General features: G+C 43.2%; 2 protein-coding genes across 7 annotated transcripts in view; one reads left to right on the forward strand and one right to left on the reverse strand.

The window, feature by feature from the left end:
* The window catches only part of LOC135366530 (WW domain-containing protein tag-325-like), a 37371-nt gene that overhangs the window by 8703 nt on the left and 11269 nt on the right, over positions 1-17399 (reverse strand). For all 4 annotated transcript variants that reach the window (XM_064599257.1, XM_064599256.1, XM_064599255.1 and 1 more), the window contains 8 exons: positions 13980-14246; positions 9555-9953; positions 8658-8798; positions 5434-5529; positions 5272-5370; positions 3456-3840; positions 486-563; positions 257-385 (listed from right to left, as the gene is read on the reverse strand). In XM_064599257.1, coding sequence (XP_064455327.1) covers positions 257-385; positions 486-563; positions 3456-3840; positions 5272-5370; positions 5434-5529; positions 8658-8798; positions 9555-9953; positions 13980-14246 — 1594 coding nt within the window. The remainder of the gene's footprint in view (positions 1-256; positions 386-485; positions 564-3455; positions 3841-5271; positions 5371-5433; positions 5530-8657; positions 8799-9554; positions 9954-13979; positions 14247-17399) is intronic.
* Positions 11533-17399, forward strand: part of LOC135366531 (calpain-7-like) — a 48536-nt gene continuing 42669 nt past the window's right edge. For all 3 annotated transcript variants that reach the window (XM_064599258.1, XM_064599260.1, XM_064599259.1), the window contains exon 1: positions 11533-11631. In XM_064599258.1, coding sequence (XP_064455328.1) covers positions 11548-11631 — 84 coding nt within the window. In that variant the 5' untranslated portion in view covers positions 11533-11547. The remainder of the gene's footprint in view (positions 11632-17399) is intronic.

A 17399-nucleotide genomic window follows, 5' to 3' on the forward strand; every position in this document is an offset into this window, starting at 1 on the left:
CGGTTCGTTGTTACTTCGCCCGCAAAATAGGCTCTCCTTCATGCGAAATAAATAGATGCCCGTATTCGGGCATTTATTTTTTGGGCAGAATATAGATGCCGAAAAAATCTGATTTATAGTCCCCAATATAAATGCCGATAAACACCCCCCGAATTGGGTTGAAAATAAATGCCGAAAACCACAAACCCTAAGCATATCCCATAAAGCCCATAAAATCCCATAAAATTGTTCAGAGATGAAACTCAAACATGCTTACTGATTGCCATCAGGAACTTATTGAATAGCACAAAGGGAAAGAGAGGCTCTTTCATGTGCCTGAAGAACATTTTAAGTGCACCAGTGAGCACGTGGATGTCTTCTTCATCGGCGAGAACACTGTAGTCATCTGGGAATGAGGAACAGGAGACATGTTGCACATGATGCACAGAAATGAGATGCACATGTCAACCACACAGGCACGGAGCGCGCCAAAAATGGACACCTACCCTGGTTCACGTGACACCTCACTTTCTGTACTTGGGAGAGATTTCCACTGGCACGGTAAAGCCCATCCGCAGTCATGTCTGGAATGCAAGTGTCCCAGAAGTGAGCAAAGTATCCATCAAATAGTTAATTTGTGGGATGGTTCACACAAATACTGTATCCAATCGGTGGAACAAGCAGCACAGGAACAAGAGGGTGCCTTAAAGACATCCCTTGGGATCAAAATTTCAGCAATGCAACATCCCCAGGTGAGACCAAGGCCTGCTAGGTTATACTAGGTTACTACTAGCAGGTTACTATAAAGAGGTTCTACCAGTAGAACCTCTTTATAGAAACTCCTCTTGTAGTAAAACTCTGCTTATAGTAAACGAGAACTGTGGTCCCGATAGAATCCCATACATTCAATGGCACACCTGATATAATAAAACTCCTGATCTAGTAAAATTTCATCATGGTCCCAGAGAGTTTACTACAAATGGGTTCTACTGTAACTAGAGCCTGAAGTTTTAGGGTTTTACCCGATTCTTCCCCGAATTTGCACCCCAAATTGAAGGTTGCCTCTCTAGGGTGAAACCCGATTTTTACCCGGCAAATTGCCCTCACTGGGACGTCTGTAGGAATGCATTAATTTACTTGTTTGGCAGAAAAATTCAGTTACATCACCATTTGTACCAAACCACTACAGTTAGTTGAGTAACTGAGCCTGATTTCACCCCGAATTTAGCATACTGGAAGTTTTTTCACCCGAATTCATATGTATTTAGTGCACACGTTTATTTACCCCTATTTTTATTCCCCCAATTTAGAAAAAATATTTCCCAAAAACTTCAGGCTCTAGTTATAACTATAGAGCCTGAAGTTTTCGGGAAATATTTTTTCCTACTTTCGGGGGGTAAAAATCGGGTAAATAAACGTGTGCACTAAATTCATGCAAATTCGGGTGAAAAAACTTTCAGTACGCTAAATTCGGGGAGAAATCTGGCTCAGTTACTCAACTAACTGTAGTGGTTTGGTACAAATGGTGATGTAACTGCATTTTTTTGCCAAACAAGCAAGTTAGTGCATCCCTACAGACATCCAAGTGAGGGCAATTTGCCGGGTAAAAATTGGGTTTCACCCTAAAGAGGCAACCTTCAATTCGGGGTGCAAATTCGGGGAAGAATCGGGTAAAACCCTAAAACTTCAGGCTCTAGTTATAACGACCATGTCATAGGCACCCCTTCCCAGCGCCGCATTTGGAAACTAGCGGTGGCGCTACTCATCTACGCCCGGTTAGTGCTTCCTCAACTTCTACAACACTTTGTACTTCGGGCTAACCTTAGTACTTTTGTACAAGCGGTGGATATCCCACGGAAGACGTTCCATTCTAAAGTTGATTATCATCATCATTCTACGCGTTTTCATAGGAGCTGTTGCTGTCGTCTGCTACGGTAGTCGTACGTCCGCTTCTGCGCGTTCAAAATTCAGATTTCCATTGTCCAATCACGATGTGGATCTCGCGGGCCGATGAGTAGCGCCCCTAGTGGATCGTGCGGACGGGCTCCTCATAGGGGTTGCCGACTATGACATGGTTGTTATAATCTAGTAGTTCGTGGGTGAGACATATACACACTAAAGAAAATGAGCTAAAAGATCTTCATGGCAAAGCTGAGGCAGACACCAATTTGTTTGTTTCACGAGTGACCTGTGTGTGTTCAGAAACTCAGCCTCATCTGTGTAACGTGCTACTGCATGGCATCAAATTTTGTAATCAAGCTAATTGCCCAGGTGGGCGTAGATTCAGCTGAAAAGCCAGAAACACTATCACGTAAAAGTAGGAGCTTCCCACAGAAGGTTTAGACGCCTCGCTTGTGACAGTTAATGGCGAAAAAACTACACTAAAGCCATGGGCTACAGATTGCAAACTTTTAGTGCAAGAGGCACACATTATAAAATTAAAATTTCCATGAATGTTCGATATTCGGTTCTGTATTTTCGTTCCGCATTCGATTCCACATAATGTAACTAAGAGACCTTGTATCAATTTTAGTGGCTACCTATAATTTTGTAGCACATTAGAATCTCAAACTGGTTCCGAACCGGTTTACGGCCTCTGAAATGGTTAATCGAACCGATATATTTGAACTCCGGAGCTGAACGAGCTACAAATTGCAAACACATAAGCAAAAGGCACACATTATAAAATTGTGAATGAATGTTCGATATTCGATTCTGTAGTTTTTTCCGCATTCGAATCGCTATTCAATTAGACTTCAAATATTCGGATTCCCACACCCCTCGTTTATAGTAGTTCCTTGTACTATACTGCTACAACAAAAATTGGATATAACGAACAATTTCGTAGTTCCCGCGAAACTTCGCTATAACGAGGTTTGACCAGAGCGTCGAACCGAACCGGAACCAAAACCAAAAACTGCAATTAACCGTAATTTGTAGCTGGAACTGAACGGGAACTGAACTGTAATTACTAGCGCCATCTTGGAGTTGATCCGGAACCAAACCGATCTAAAAACTTCGGTTACCGGTCCGGGATACCGGTTCGGTTTGGGTTGGTGTGTGGTGGGGGATGATGTGGGAATTCAAGTGGTCTGCCAGCCTAGACTGGCGGCGCGTTGCTTGGGGAAGGGATAAAAGGGGGTCCCCTACTGATCGAAAAACAGAAATAAATGCATAAAAAACGTAACTAAGAGATCTTGTATCATTTTTAGTGACTACCTATAATTTTGTAGCATATCAGAACCTCAAACTGGTTCCAAACCGGTTTACAGCCTCTGAACCGGTTAATCGAACCGATATATGTGAACTCCGGTGGTGAACCGGAACCGAACCTTTATGGCCGAACCCGAACCCAAAACAAACCGAATAAACGTTTCAGTTCGACGCTTTAGGTTTGACCGTACTACCTTCCACGAACAAGCCCAACCTTGCCACTACGTGCCACCAGCCAGATGAGAAAAAAAAAGAACACTTACCACGCCGCTCGATTTCTTCTACGCACTCCCTGACGAACCGCGGTACCTTTGCAGCATCCTTCTCGCACAAGTGCGCCAGCATGCATCCAAACACTGGCTCGTCCTTGAAAATGCCCTTTTCCTGTAGGCTCTCTAGCGTCGGCCGCCGAACAAAGAACTGGCGTAGCTTGTTGCGAATGCGGTTCTTGCGCTCCTGCGGGCTCGTGGAGGCATCTTCTCCGAGTCCGCATGCGGTGGTTCCTGCAGAGGTCGCGCTCGGAGGTGGAGAACGCGTGTTTCGAATTGACTTTGAGCGGGCTGCCTTCTTCCCACGTTTTCCTCCTCCCTCTGGAGGGGAAGAAGCATCAACGGCCTGCCATTCCTCTGTCATATCCAGTCCATTTGGCTGCATGGGCAACAGAAAGAGATCAGTCGCACAAAAAAGGCACGGGATGCGCTGCACAGGGCCCTGTGCTTTCGGGTTTTATGTTATTTGAAAATAGACGATTTCAGAAATTGCACGGATGGCCCACCAGAGAGCGCCGTGTTGCGAAAGCCCCGCTGCACCTTGGGATTTAGTGTTCGTGAGTCAGGGAGAAGAAAAAGAGCGCAAACGGTTCCGGTTTTCTTTCTCCTTCACCTCCCGCACCTTCAAGCAACAGGCAGACGAGCACGAATGCAAACCATTTCCCACAACGCATTGCGCGACGCGCGTGACTTGCGCGACGGAGGGCCCCCATGTGGAGCACAAGGGCAATATCTGAAATCGCCTATTGGGTGGTAAATTGGGTTTTATTTCATGAGCCATAAATAGAGCCTGAAGTCTTCTTTTTTGCTAAATTCGGGGGGTAAAAACCGGGTAAATAAACGTGTGTAATAAATCCGTGCGAATTCGGGTGAGAAAACTCCCGATATGCTAAATTCGGGGAGAAATCGGGTTCAGTTACTCAAACTAATTGTAATGGTTTGGTACAAACGGTGATGTAACTGCATTTACTGCCAAACAAGTAAGTTAATGCATTCCTACAGACATCCCAGTTAGGGGAATTTGCCGGGTAAAAATCGGGTTTCACCCCAAAGGGGTGAACCTTCAATTCGGGGTGCAAATTCGGGGAAGAATCGGGTAAAACCCTAAAACTTCAGGCTCTAGCCATAAAACAGGGTAAAATCTGGTGGAAAAGTAGATTTTCGTGTAGAGAATTTAAAAGAGTGCTTCTGACAGTTCAGATTACCACAAGATACGGAACAGCTGTGCTGAATGTCAAATGCTGAATGTTCTCTAGTGCCTCTATTGGAGGCTGAATTGCCACTTTGCCATGTTCATTTTCGTTTTTTGTGGGAGGGAGGAAGGTTACCCTAAATGATGATGATGATGCAAATTAAGTGGGGCGGTAAAAATGGGTCTTACTTAACCTAAAACACACGACCCTAGATACACTCTTGTCATGTCACGTACACCAGCACGTGGCACAGCAGTTATGCTGTTCAATTTAGCCCCTGAATTTTATCACAAAATGTCTGCTTATCAGCAGCAAGCGTAGATGCATAGATGTTTTTTTTTTCAATTTCAATTCAATTCAATTTATTGGCACCCAAACATCCCTGTAGAGGGCGTTACATGGGTGGAGTGGGGTATAACAGGCGTAAGAAACAATATACACAGTGGCTAACTAACAACAGCATAAACAAGATGCAAAAACACAAGATATAAGATGATGGTTGATATTGTGAGTTACTTTTGAATGAGTCATGTAGTCATGGCAACTACGGAATCGCGGAGGCTGGAAGGGTCGATAATGGTAGCGACATTAGCGTTTATTTATTTTGTGACGCTTACCAGTCTCTTGATGGCAGCAGAAATAGTATCAAACCACTCTTTGCTCGTCTGCATATTGTCGTCTTGGAGCAGCACCTTTTGACCAGCGACTGTACTCAGCTGCGGAAGAAATAAAGGGGCACATGAGTACACCAAAAAGATATTGCGCGTAGATCAGCTGACCTGAAACACATTTCTTCTTTTGGACTTCTCCGGACACCAGTCAACAAATGCTCCGGCTAAGTTGATCTGGATCTCTGCATTTTTGCCTTGGGGAAACTGCAGGATGAAAAGAGAAACAAAAGGAATATTTTTTCCCTCGACCTAAGTACAGCACGTGCCGTCTGCTTGTGCGTAGTCTCGCAAAATACTGGCAACATCATCGCGCACCAAAGCTAATTATACTCACAAAAGATAAAGACAAAGAATGCAGCATAGGAAAGGCCTAAAATACCGTTTTGTCACAGCAGCGACAAATAGCGACGAGAAAAAGCTAAACATTAAAAGTTATCGGGTGGTATGTGTTTGGTATCCGTGTACCATAACGAGTATTATGGCTCAAAATTTGGCTTCCAAATAGTCTTAGAGAGTTTTAAAAAATTTAGGGGTGTGCGAATATTCAAGTTCTCGAATTCGAATCGAATATTAAACACTCGAACTATTCGATTCGCGAATTGAATATCCAATATTCGATTTTTCGAACATTCGACTATTCCATGGATATGAACGACACAACCCCAAGGTGGGCTTCACCTGATGTTTCCGTGCGTGAGGTGAAGCCTGCTTTACGACATTACTCTTGCTGCAGGATCAGCACAGGCCGGACGGTGTTTAGTTTCAGATATCGTTATCTAAACTTAGTTTTCTAGACATCGTCTGTGGAAGGGGTGGAGCCCCTCCCAGGGCAATTGCAGCTGTCATCTCCTAAATTGCAGAGCAATTGTGCTGTGCATGTGTACTAAATTTTCACTTTTATCACTCCTTGTGATTCCTATTTCGGTGTCCAAGAACTCCTTGTGAGAACTATAGAATGGGATTGGTGTTGATGGACAACGTTAAGTAGTTATAGATGTAGTTAAGATACATTGCAATAGTTAATGAAGTAGTTTTAACTACCTCCCCTGAAAAGTAGTTGAACTACTAGTTAAACTACTCATCGCGAAGTACTTAGCAGTTATAGTTAAACTACTGTAGAAGCAGTTACTGGCCATCACTGGTGAACGCAAACAGGGTGTCTATCAAACTGCAGCGTTCAAGCTCCCTGATTTTTCCTTGTTTTCAATGACAATGTTTTCAATGTTTTCAATTTCAATTCCCTGACAAAAACAAAAGGAAACTTGGTGCCTGCTGCTACGTTTTGATACAGATCCCTCATAAAACAGACCGTTTGTTACCTACCTAGGCTACCCTACTTTTCTACCTCAGAGCTTGTCGTATTGACGAACTGCTACTCGCGGTCACGTTGCTGTCATCTATGCTGTCTCTGTCATCGTGCTTGTCATCTACGCTCAACCACCGGTCGGCACTCCGAATCCGCTGTGCATCATCACGGCACTTGTCTGCAATTTTCGCTGACTCCAGCTGCTTTTCGGCCAAATTCCCTGAAAATTCCCCAGCTTCCCAGGTTTTCGAGGTTGATAGACACCCTGTCTGAAATTATGGCATCTATATTGTTGACTCCGTTGGTTAATTGTCTAATTGTTTTGTAATTTTGTTTGTTTTTATTGTTTGATTGTTGCGTTTATTGTTTGTTAATTTAATTGTTCATATGTTGAAAAGGAGAAGTGAAGCATAAATTATGGCTTCTTGCGCTCATAAATCACGATCGATGCAAAGGATGAATCTCGGAACAACGTTGTTCCGTTATTTTGTTTGTTTTTTATTGTTTGTCGATTTAATCGTTTATACATTGTTTAATTGTTTTGTCAATTGTTCACATTGCTTAACTGTTTTAAGTGCTAATGCGTATCTAACGTGAGTCACAAAACTTACAAGTGTAATTGTTCCCCACACTCTTTCGCCTTCACGGCATGCTGCCATTCGTTCAAAGAAAATCTGCCGCAAGCTGTCATCTCCTAAATTTTTCAACGAGCACACCCTCCTCCGAACCTCCGCGAAGTCTGCATCGGAGGAGACTTCCCAAAGTATGCCTTCTGTGACGCACCATTATGTGTGGTATGCGGTGGCACATCTCAGACTATTCGGATGCATTACCCCCCTACAGTCGCCGACCGTTAATTCGGACTTAAATGGTCACGGGATTTGTCCGAATTATCGAGCAGTCCGAATTAGTAGTTAATCATAAAAATCCACTCTCACACTGGCATTTATTTTAAAAAAATTTACACGGGACGGGAGAAAGTGTCGATACGCGTCTGCCTAGCAGCTCGCGCACGAGACAGAACGTCACGCTGCATTTCTGATAATGTCACACTGTCGGAATAAACTCGTCCGAGCGTATCGATGGCCGCGAGGATCTGCGCAGTAGACGGAGGTTTGCCGACGTTCTCGTCGTCATTCTCGTCGTCGTCCGATCCATCCGCAGGCAGGTTGAGAACTTCGGCGACGATCTCATCATCGGTGAATTCAGCGCAAAATTCTGTGCAGCGGTCCACCTCAGCGTAATCGTCAAACGGTATGGAAGCGAGAATCGCCATTCCCGAGTCGCGCAGATCCTCCACTGATCGCATTGTCATCACTGTCAGTTGACGGAGACAACGACATTTCCACAGTTTCGATTGTCGCATCCGAAATGCGCGTCTAAACAGCAACGTCGATCACATGAACGTGAACTTCGCACGGGCGCGCGCTTCTTTTCCCCCCAGGCGGCGCGCTCCGCGGGAGCTACTGGAGGGGCAGCCCGGCGTCGAGTGGGAGTCGGAAGCTCGAGGTTCCGATTTTGAATTTAGGAGTGTGGATTTTCACAAAAAGTAGGGAAAGTCGGCCAAAATCCGTCGGAATTATCGAGCCATCGCCCCAAAAACGGTCCGAATTATTGGAAGCTGAAATGCATTGGTTCTATGGGGGCTATTGATTGAGTCCAAGATTTTGTCTGAACTATTTGAAAGTCTGAATTATTAGGGTCCGAATTAACGGTCGGCGACTGTATATCATGTGAACAAATAACAAATTGTGCTTGTATTCTTCCTAACGATGATAAATGAGAACGTCGTGAGTAGTTGGCTGTTTGCAGGGGCAGACTGGCCACAGGCCTTACCGGGAAACTTTCAGATGGTCTGGCCACCATGGTACCCCCCCCACCTTCAATGTGGGCCCCGAGATCCTTCCCGGGTAAGGTTGTTATTCCCCTCAGGCTAGTCCGTCCATGGTTGTTTGATGGACTCAGCTTCAAGTCACAGAATGCCTTTTCCCTAAGCCAGATATCCTGATAAAAAAACTCCACCCACCTCTTGGGCAGAGTTGATGTCTTTGTAGATGAAGAGGTGTCTGTTGGTAAGCACCATAAATGCTGGCGACCAGCTTTTCTTTTGTTTCTTTCCTCCTTTCACCAGCTCAGTCTTGTTCAGCGTTCCTTGACGAACCACCAGCTAAGAAAAGAAGATTGCAATTGCTTGAGACAAGGGTGCGGGCCCAAAACAAAGCAAAAAAAAAAAAGTACCCTCAAACAATTTGTCCAATGATTGCAGCGGATTGTTTGAGGAGAACAATCTGAGGCATCTGCACACCGTCTTCCTTCTTGAGAAGGAGAGGGAGAAGGAAAGCACACATTGGCATTTCTTTCGCTCATAAATCATGCATGAACGACACAATGGATGGATCCCATTGCTTTTGTGTTGGCGTAAAGGTAATGGCATCTTTCATTTGGGAGGATAAACTTTTGTGCTTGAAAGCCTTTTTAAGGAACTCAAAATGGTGTTTCAGAGGGCCTGGCAAAATGCAATTTGTCCCACTTTTCCATCAAAGCCTGCAGGCAGGCCACTTCTCAAGTCAACCTTGGCCATTGGCCAGAGACTAACGTGCTTCATGTTTACACTTCGACTGCAGTGTATGACATCACACTAAAATTTTATGAGCAAATATGTCAGACTTTTCTAATCCGTATCCCATCTAATCGTCTAATTTGTATCATGTTGACAAAAAAAAAAAAAAAATACAGAAACCGACACTGAAGATTTTCAGTGTTGTTTCACCGATCTTCAGTGTCGGTTTCTGTATTTTGTTTATGTGATCTACAGGACTTGACTCCCCTCTTCGTATACGCTCATGTTGACAAAAGAAAAGGGCGCACAGATGGTGGTCAGGTTCAGCTTTCTGTGAGGGAAAGATTTCATGAAAGAGCTCACCTCAAGGTTTTCAAATGCTTCATCATTTGGTTCCTTGAGGGACAAATCTTCTGTGAGGATCATAGAACGCGTCCTGAGGGCACGACTCAGTTTGGGCTCCAGAGTGGTGGGTAGCGTCGGAGGGGGAGTTGGCTTTAGACGGCGCAACTTTGGTGTGAGGGAGAGGCTTGGCATGTATCGAGAGGTGGGGCGGGCGCTGGTTTCAGCCTGCGCCACGCCGAGCTCTTTTCTGCTGCTCGCTCTGTCGTTGACGGAGTCGGACCCCGTGTGATCCTCGATGCTCTTCCCCTCGTCTTCTTCTTCCTCCTCCTCCTCCAAGGACAAGGAAGCGAGAGGTAGGTTGTTGGGCCTGTCGTAGGATGGGAGGGACGATGCTCCCTCGTCGACGGAGCTGTACCACTGAAAGTGGGAAAGGCATCGTCGTATTTGCATTTCAGTGCCCCTTTAATGATGTCCTTAAAGGGCTCTAAAATTTAAAAAAAAAATTAAAATCCAAAGCAATCTTTTTCATAGCCTTACACAGAGCTGTGCTCATAGATGACAAACCCCTACAAGTGTGTGGAAGCATGATGACATAAGGATATGGAAGACTGTTCAAAGGAGTTGTGACTGTTTACCCTAAGTTAGGTCGCATAAATGAGGAAGATGCTTCTTTGCATTGATGTGAACTTGCATTTCAGGTCTTAAAGGGGTAACAGGTGCCTAGAGTGTCAGTACTGTGAATAATGAAACTCATCAGCCTCTCTGACATCACAGCCCGTGAGGCTAATACAGGAGGTGTCGCACGCTTAGGAGAGACAATGAGAATGGCCGAGACCCTGGCGCTTCTGACATCAGAGCTAGCCACATAGGTTTGCTCAAGGTAAGGTTTTGTACCCTATTTCAGAATGATGCATGGAAAAATAGTAATTAGTACTTCTTTGTTACTTCTCTGGTGTGCAGTAGAATACTTGCATAATGTATTAAGTTACAATTATTGATTTTATTTTTTGTACCCTCAAGGCTGTGAGGCATCAGAGAGTTGAGTGGTAAGTAAGTGGTAAGGGGAGTGGTAAGAAATGCAATGACGCACAATCTAAACACGAAAAGACATCACATATAAAACATAGAGTAGTAATAATAGTAAGTTACAATTATTTATTTATATTATTTTTGTACCCACAAGGCTGTGAGGCATTAGAGAAGGGTAAGAAATACAAAGACAGATGATTTAAGCATGAAAATACAACACATACAAAATATACAATAGTAATAATAGTAAGTAGTAACATAGAGTCACAAAAGTGTCACAACCCTTATGAAACTATCTGCCATAAAATAGAGCTAGAAGTTGCTTAAAATTTACTAGACTACTTACATGATTGTACACGTGACGAATACACGTAAACGCAAGAGAGTTCCTAGACATACTGAGTTCCTTGATGTTAAAGAGTGAGCAGGCAGGATACAAAAGTCGGTTTTGTTCCCTAGCACATAGATTTTAACCATTGCACGAGTTATTCGAGATATGTATCAAATACCCATAGTCTATATTACTGGATAAAAACATACCACTCCCGCTAAACCAGATAACGTCCACATTGTTACCGCATTCACTAAGGCTGCTGAACAAAAGGGAAGCGCGAACGCAATTCCCACTCGAAAAACACATTACCTCTTCCTCCTCGTCATCTGAAGATGTGACATCAGCCAGAGAAAAAAAATCAAGCTCAGACTCTGACTCAGTAGTGCTCAGGGGGCTCTCCAGACCGTCTGAGACAGAAGCCGCGGGCCGAGATGTTAAAAAATCAAACTTCAAAATGCGAAAACTGCGCAGCGGCAACTCCATAACGATAACGGAACGGGGCTGGCGCTGCTATCTGAGAGCCTCGTTCAGAGTTTTTGCAGGAAGCGTGTGTACTTCCTGCTGCAGGAAGCCAGCGTTAGATTGCCGTTAATCTTGCAGCTGCGGTTGCGCTAGTGGCGGTGGCGCCTGTAGCAGTGATATGGGAGTATGTGCATGATAAATGACGTTTATATAGTGAGAACGCACACTCTGGGCAATGTGGCTTCATCGTGGACCAACGGAAGGAAGCACGTATGTTGCATTTCCTTTTGAGTCTTTACTAGGGACTTTGCTCTCTGGAAGTACGTTCTTCCAAATGATACTAACATTTGGAAATTTGGAAGAAAAGTCATAAAGTTCTCATTCTCAGGTGCGCCCAACAGCTGTCACTGCTCGTGAAATAGCGCGAAGGGCAATGAGGTGTGATAAAAATTCATCATGAAAAAGGATGAGAACTTGATGGTGATGAACAAAGATTAAGGAATTTGTCACTGTCATTCCCTGAACAGATACAGATACTTCAAGAGCTGTGCTTAAGAATAATGACCAAATATTTAACACTTTTGACCAATTAAATACTACACATAATTAATTTCAACATACCAACTTTTAGCCACAACAAGGATAAGGAATTTGTCATTGTCATTCCCTGCTAAGAACGGGAAGTGAAGCAAACAGATACAGATATGTACTTCAAGAGCTGTGATTATAGACAACGAATAAATATTTAACACTTTTGACCAATTAAACACTACACATAATTAATTTCAACACACCAACTTTTAACCACAGGTATAGCTTGGAGGCATAACGCAAAAAGTGCTGAGCATACGAGCTACTATTGTGTGGATTATTAGCGTGACATCTAAAACAATTGAAAACTCATGAAAACATGCCTTACGTTTATCTATTTCTCTCACAATTCTGTCCTCACTCTGGCGTGCTGCCAGAGGTGGATCACTAAACTAGTTAACTGCTTACTACCTAACTACAGTTATGTAGCAGGCATTAAGCTGTCAGACATTACATCAAGTGATATGCCGCAGTGAATGCTACAATAATAAGCAATGTAAAACTTGTGCCCAGTAGTGGCAGGAAGTTGAGGCTGATAAGGTGACAGGGCAGGAAAACTGATAAATCAGTGCAGCTTCACCGGTGGAGGTGCTCAATTATGGAACAGTTGCTCTTAAAAAGTAATATGGATGATAGGATCACGGATGATACGAATTCTTTTCCAGTCTGCCTATTCTTCCCATGTATTCAGAGTTCAGATGATACGAATGTGTTATCTTGCCTTTACGGATGATAGGAACGAGCTGAGGATGCGACAGAGGTCGTTTCCCCCGGTCGTTGACGCAAGAGCGCACGAGTCATTCTGCCTCTGGCGCTACTTCTTTCGAATAGGGAGGGAGATTCTCACTATCCTCATCACGAGCTCCCTTACGTCATGTTGCGCAATGATAGCAATGACTCTCCCTTTGGTGGTGGTGGTGGTGGTGGTGGTGGAGATAAGATCAAAGGGATTACATGGCCCCGAACCTTATCTCTGTTTTGACCATTTTATCTCCCTCCCAACAATAAACCGCGAAGCTGTGTGACATCACACTGGCTCAGGAAAACAGCGACCAGAACAATTTGCGGGAACCATATCGGGACAATCTCTCGCAACATTACGCGTCACCGCTCCGCAAGTCGGCTTCACCTAGCGCCTGCGTGCTTTAGGAGAAGCTCGCTTGACAACACTGTCGCGCAAGTCGCGGGTGGAAAGCACGTGCTGGGCCCTTTGAATCGTCTCGCGAATTTAGGCAGCATTGGCAAAAAACGAATACACGAAAGCGTTACCACCGACCTCTTTCACTGACAGCAATGGAAAATGAACGGTCACTGTCTATTTTCTTGCCTCAATTTTTATTTTGGTTTAATTCGTTTCATACGAATTTCGGATCACACAAATTTTTTCTGCTACACCGTGAGATTCGTATAATCGAGATTCTACTGTACTTTTAACTGGGTTGTAGTTCGAGTTAGCTTGCAAAAAAGTAACTCAGTTATCACGCTAAAGCAACTTAGTTACTTTTCAGGATCGCGAGGATATTTCAGAATTTTCAGGATTTCACCTAAGTGACGATGATACAAATTGGGGGTAAAAACAGGTTTAACAAGGTCTAGCACTAAAATGCAAGGTCCTAGTATTGTCCATAATTAGGGCCTGACTTTTTCGGGTTTTATTTTTGGCCAAATTCGGGGGGTAAATATCGGGTGATATTTTTCATTTGAAAATGCGGGTGTATTCGGGTTAACTCCCGTTACGGCATATTCTGTCGTCAGGAATTCGGGTGCATTCGGGTGATTTTTTTTTTTATATATAAAAATTTGTCTTAACATGGAACTAATGTTTAGCAATGTTATCAAACTTTATTTTAATGCACGCTTACGAGTGTGCCACGCGACTCGGATGTTTTCGGGTAGATACGGGTTAAACCCGAATTTTACAGATTTCGTTCGGGGGGTAAATATCGGGCGGATACGGGTTTAACCTTAAAAAGTCAGGCCCTATCCATAATTTGCACCTTAAACCTTAGGGAAGGTATCAAACTCACTTTGCCTGAACCATGTGCATTATCCATGACATAGTAGAAGGTGCTGTTGCCATTCTGCTGAAAAGCCGTTGTCGTTTCCTGAAGCGCTTGCCCCCTGACTGGATGCCCTCGAGGGGCAACCCCGTGAGTGGGACTAGGGGGTGTCCCTGGGGACTCTTCATGGTGCTGCCTGCTAACGGGCTTCTTTTTGGCGGGAGGCAATGGCGGGGGAGCCTTTCGCTGGGGCTTGGGGGATGCGTCTGACAGCGAGGCTGAATGGTGCAAGTCCTGAAAGTGAAACAAGTAAACTGATTCTCCACGTGAGATACACATTATGTTTAGGGCCTGACTTTTTAGGGTTAAACCCGTATCCGCCCGATATTTACCCCCCGAACGAAATCTGTAAAATTCGGGTTTAACCCGAATCTACCCGAAAGCATCCGGGTCGCGTGGCACGCTCCTAAGCGTGCATTAAAATAAAGTTTGATAACATTGCTAAACATTAGTTCCATGTTAAGACAAATTTTTATTAAACAAAAAAAAAAAAAATCACCCGAATACACCCGAATTTCTGACGACAGAATATGCCGTAACGGGATTTAACCCGAATACACCCGAATTTTCAAATGAAAATATCACCCGATATTTACCCCCCGAATTTGGCCAAAAATAAAACCCGAAAAAGTCAGGCCCTAATTATGTTATGCAACTAGGGCTGCAAGTCTGTTTATTTAGTGACACTGTGGGAGGGGATAACAAATGGGTTTATAATAGAGCGAATATTCGAAATTTTGAAATATGAAACAAATGTCGGATGCTATTCGAATGTTATTAGGGCCTGACTTTTTCGGGTTTTATTTTTGGCCAAATTCGGGGGGTAAATATCGGGCGATATTTTTCATTGGAAAATTCGTGTGTATTCGGGTTAAATCCTGTTACGGCATATTCTGTCGTCAGGAATTCGGGTGATTTTTTATTGTTTAATAAAAATTTGTCTTAACGTGGAACTAATGTTTAGCAATGTTATCAAACTTTATTTTAATGCACGCTTACGAGTGTGCCACGCTACCCGGATGTTTTCGGGTAGATTCGGGTTAAACCCGAATTTTACAGATTTCGTTCGGGGGGTAAATATCGGGCGGATACGGGTTTAACCCTAAAAAGTCAGGCCCTAATTATTTTATGCAACTAGGGCTGCAAGTTTGTTTATTTTTAGTGACACTGTGGTTCCTGTCGGAGCATAACAGCAGGGGATAACAAATAGGGTTTATAATAGAGCTGTGCGAAAATTCGAAATTTCGAATATGAAACGAATATCTGATGGTATTCGCAATTTATTTTCAGTACTCGAAATTTTCAAATGGTACTGAAGCGAGGTATCGTTATCGCAATTCTGCAAGTGGGCTTCGCCTCATTACATCAAAGAGTTAAGTGAAGCCCACTCCACATTACCGCAATTGCTCTTTTGGTGTGCGGCTCAACTCTGCAAGTCGGCTTCACCTCATCACTCTCGAGCGTTAGGTGAAGCCCACTTTACACTGTTTACAATATTCTGTCACTAAAGTATGCACATTTTGTGAGCTCATGGTCAACACCATACTCTGGGCATTGCAGGTTCAGGTAAATGTAGTACCAACTTTTAGAGTGATGTTCAGTAACGTCGAAAATATGTGCAGTTGCTAAAAAAAAAGTACAGGCGGAAATTCACGATGTAAACATAGAAAGGAGGAGATGCACACAAAGCAGGCTGCATTGAACATGTTGACTAATGAGATTTGATCGAGATTTTCGATGTTGACTAACTCTCAAAGCAGTTCATCCCACTAATGCAGTCTACCATATACAACAAAGAGGGGCCCTTCTCATACGACATCTTATGCTGGATGAAAAGGCTCACATGTTTGGAGCACAACGTCGTCTAATGAGCGCAACACCAAAAAAATATTTCACCATGAGGTAGTATTCGAAATTATTCGAATTGGGCCTTTTCTGATTATTGGAATTCGATTTGCCATCTGAAGAAATTGTTCGGATTCGATTCGCAGTGTAAGTGAAATATTTGTAAACTATTCGCACAGCTATATTATAATAATATAATATATTATAATACAAGTAGAGCCTGAAGTTTTCGGGAAATATTTTTTTCTAAATTCGGGGGGTAAAAATCGGGTAAATAAACGTGTGCACTAAATTCGTGCGAATTCGGGTGAAAAAACTTCCGGCGTGCTAAATTCGGGGTGAAATCGGGCTCAGTTACTCAACTAACTGTAGTGGTTTGGTACAAATGGTGCTGTAACTGAATTTTTCTGCCAAACAAGTAAATTAATGCATTCCTACAGACATCCCAGTGAGGGCGATTTGCCGGGTAAAAATCGAATTTCACCCTAAAGAGGCAACCTTCAATTCGGGGAAGAATCGGGTAAAACCCTAAAACTTCAGGCTCTAAATACAAGTGGCACTTCTCACATAAATACACATAGGCTTACAACTTGACTTCTAGTGCCTTCATGAATTGATGTACTGACTGCAATTATATTCCCTGCAATTTCTGAGCGATAAAACATCCTGCATCGCTACTTAACTGGCCATGATAACTTTTACAATACATCTTTAACTTATTGACTTTTCCATGTTTCTCTAATGTATCTAGTTCCACTATGCACTAGTTCCCACCACTGATATTTGCAAACTTAATTGAAACCTCCTTGGAATAGTGAACGCTAGTTCTGTATCAAACACAAAATAAAAGATAGAACATTAATACAAATTTCTTGCAGAACTCTCTTTCAGGACTCTTTTTTTTTCAATTTTTGAAAATGTATTAGTGACAGGCTCGAAATGTTGAGTAGTCATAACAGCAAGTGTCTTTCATCTTTGCAATACCTGATTTTATGACACACATTTGGACTGTTCCTTCCATTAGCAGTTGTTACACGCAATAATCAGTACATGTCACAATGCTGGAATGATTCCTATTTACTTCATGAGGAAAGAACAGAGACTACAGTCTGAACACAGTGTGCACAAACGCTATGTTCATTCTTACATACCCAGCAGAACAAGGAAGTTTTTCGTTGTGCTTTATATCCTTTTATAACTGGTAATGATAATTTGTTGGGAGTGCTCAGAAGTCTACACTTTCTGTAGCGTTCCCTTTCCTTTTCTTTTTTCTCTTCGTGTGAAAGCATGCCCTCTTGGTTCACACTATACCAGAACCTTGCACTAGCATTGCAGACTGCCTGTGCATGTGCATGTGCAAATGCAAAGTATGCCATACTTCATATTCTTGATTAAGCAGCTGACTAGTCATGCTAGTCAGGCCAGCTAGCGAATGCCAGTAACGCTTGCTAGGAATTTTCCACAAATGAAATGTCAATCAGAGCAGAATCACTTTCGGACATCAGCTAGCAGTAAAACGTGAAAAAGTTGCAACGTGCTTGA

The sequence above is a fragment of the Ornithodoros turicata genome, chromosome 8 (genome assembly GCF_037126465.1).
Source record: "Ornithodoros turicata isolate Travis chromosome 8, ASM3712646v1, whole genome shotgun sequence".
NCBI classification, from domain to species: domain Eukaryota; kingdom Metazoa; phylum Arthropoda; class Arachnida; order Ixodida; family Argasidae; genus Ornithodoros; species Ornithodoros turicata.